This window comes from Nothobranchius furzeri, chromosome 5, assembly GCF_043380555.1.
Source record: "Nothobranchius furzeri strain GRZ-AD chromosome 5, NfurGRZ-RIMD1, whole genome shotgun sequence".
NCBI classification, from domain to species: Eukaryota; Metazoa; Chordata; class Actinopteri; order Cyprinodontiformes; family Nothobranchiidae; genus Nothobranchius; species Nothobranchius furzeri.
In genome coordinates, this window is record NC_091745.1 from 82,996,610 (window position 1) to 82,998,797 (window position 2,188).

General features: G+C 42.9%; 1 protein-coding gene across 1 annotated transcript; it reads left to right on the forward strand.

The window, feature by feature from the left end:
* The first annotated feature begins 499 nt into the window (after nt 1–499).
* Nucleotides 500–1,034, forward strand: LOC107396922 (peptide YY-like). The gene is made up of 3 exons (XM_015976768.3): nt 500–663; nt 734–823; nt 905–1,034. Exons 1-3 carry the CDS (start codon nt 500–502, stop codon nt 927–929), a joined length of 279 nt encoding a protein of 92 aa, XP_015832254.2. The 3' UTR covers nt 930–1,034.
* The last annotated feature ends 1,154 nt before the right edge of the window (nt 1,035–2,188 follow it).

Here is a 2,188-nt window from a genome sequence, read left to right on the forward strand (position 1 = left end):
TTCATCTGAGTTGATTCAACAAAAGGAAGTCACACACTCCACCAGGTCGAACAACATTTTAATGAATCTGATGCTGACGTCCTTTGTGGTCGGATAATGTAACTGTGTCTCTCCAATTGTTTTGCTGCTTTGCCATTACAGGTTTAATTAAGCTAATGAGGCAACGAGTGTTTCTCAGGGGTAGCTTTGAGAAAAAAATGACCCCCCCACACACACACACATACACACACCTCCCTCTCCTCTCTCCCAAAACAGCAAACACTATAAAAGACATGCGATGTTGAGAATCACACAAAGGAGCTCTGAGCAGCCATAAAACCAGGCACAGTTTTCACCGGTCTAAGGATTACTTTTATTTCTTATTTTTTAATTGAAAGTTTTAACTAGCAGTGAGTGGTAGTTAAAAGAGTTCATTCCAATATAAATCTTCTGTTTCTGCTCTTTGGGGGAATAGTTTTTTCATTCAGATTTAACTTCCTTTTGATTCTCCGACGCTGTGATGTCTGCAAGTGCTCTGGCTCTCTGCCTGCTTCTTTGTGCCTTCTCTGGCTTAAATGCATATCCGCTCAAGCCCACCAGTCCCCGGGAAGGAGCACCACCCGAGGAGCTTGCCAAGTACTATTCTGCTCTCAGGCATTACATCAATCTTATCACAAGGCAAAGGTTAGTCTGGGAACTTGTGTGATGCGGTAAATGATCCTGGTGTGATGCTTGGCTGTTATTTTATGTACAGGTATGGAAAAAGAGACAATCCAGACACTGTATTTTCTGACCTACGTGTGAAACAGAGCACAGACAGTGTTCCAGGGCCCAGCTACATCAAGTAAGGTGCATTTAAGGTGATCCTAAAGATAACATTTGGATCTGATCTTTGTGTTTAATATCATGTAACTTGATTGTGCAGATATGAAGGGCTGCCAGGCTGGTGATGCTGCTGGACATTACACCTTCAGATCAACTTCAAAGTGACTCCCGTGTCTCTTATTGACATGAAATTAACGTGTGCTGCATGAAATAAACATTGTTCACAAAAACCTCTTTGCTCATTTTTTCTTTGGTCACTGAAATAAGTTTTTGTCACAAGTTGCGTTTGTGGGTGCACTGGTTAGCAGCTTTTGAGATGGTGTTGGGAGTTATCAGAACGTATCCTTTTGGATAAGAGATGAAACGTGTTGAAGAAACAACAACGGAGTCCAGTCACCTTCTTATTAACCTCTCGGAGGATTTAGCTGTAAGAAACCTGGATAAGATCCAATCCTAGATTCCATCATCTCAGATATGTTGCACGAATAAACCAGAGAAGGCCTCATAATTAATTCTGATAAGTTTGTTTTTTTATTAAAAGATTATCTGGGCTTAGGTTTGGAAACAAATGTAAACAGCCAGAAGCTTTTATTTACCAGCTCCAGACATGATGGCTCAAAGTGCTGGACACAGTCAAGAAATGAGCAAAGATAAACAGATAAAAGGAATAAATAGAATATCAATACTCAAGCATAGTGTCAGCCAAAAGTTATGACTGCCTGCCTGTTGCTGGCCCTGCTGTCCACTCTGCTGTGTCTACTGGGGCGCAGACAGCTCTGACCGAGACTGGATGAGACTGAACAAGCTAGTTAAGAGAGCTAGCTCGTTTCTGGGCTGCCCGCTGGATTCTGGTGAGGAAGTGTGAAAAGATGATTTTGGTGAAGCTGACCTCCATCTTGGAAAACCACTCCCACCAACTGTATTCCACTGTGGAGGCCATGGACAGCTCTTTTATGAAACACCCAAGATGTAAAACAGAATGCTACCATAGTTCAAACTTCCCCTCTGCAGTAAGAGCGTACAACTCCTCAGCTTAACTGTTGCTGGCATTTTCCCTTTTCCCGCTAACATCAGTGCTACGTACCTGCGTGATGCCCGGATGCACATTTGTTTGTGTCCTTTTTGCTGTTTCTTCTTGGAAACTCAATTTTCTATATTTACCCAACCCAAAAGCAGGGCTGCATGGTGGCGCAGTGGTTAGCACTGTTGCCTCGCAGCACGAAGGTCGCAGGTTCAAAAACTCGCCTTTCTGCGTGGAGTTGCGTGTTCTCCCCATGCATGTGTGGGTTTTCTCCGGATACTCCGGTTTCCCCCACAGATCACAACATGCCCATTAGGTTAAAAGAAAAAATAAAATATAAATTGTAAGTCGCTTTGGGTAAAA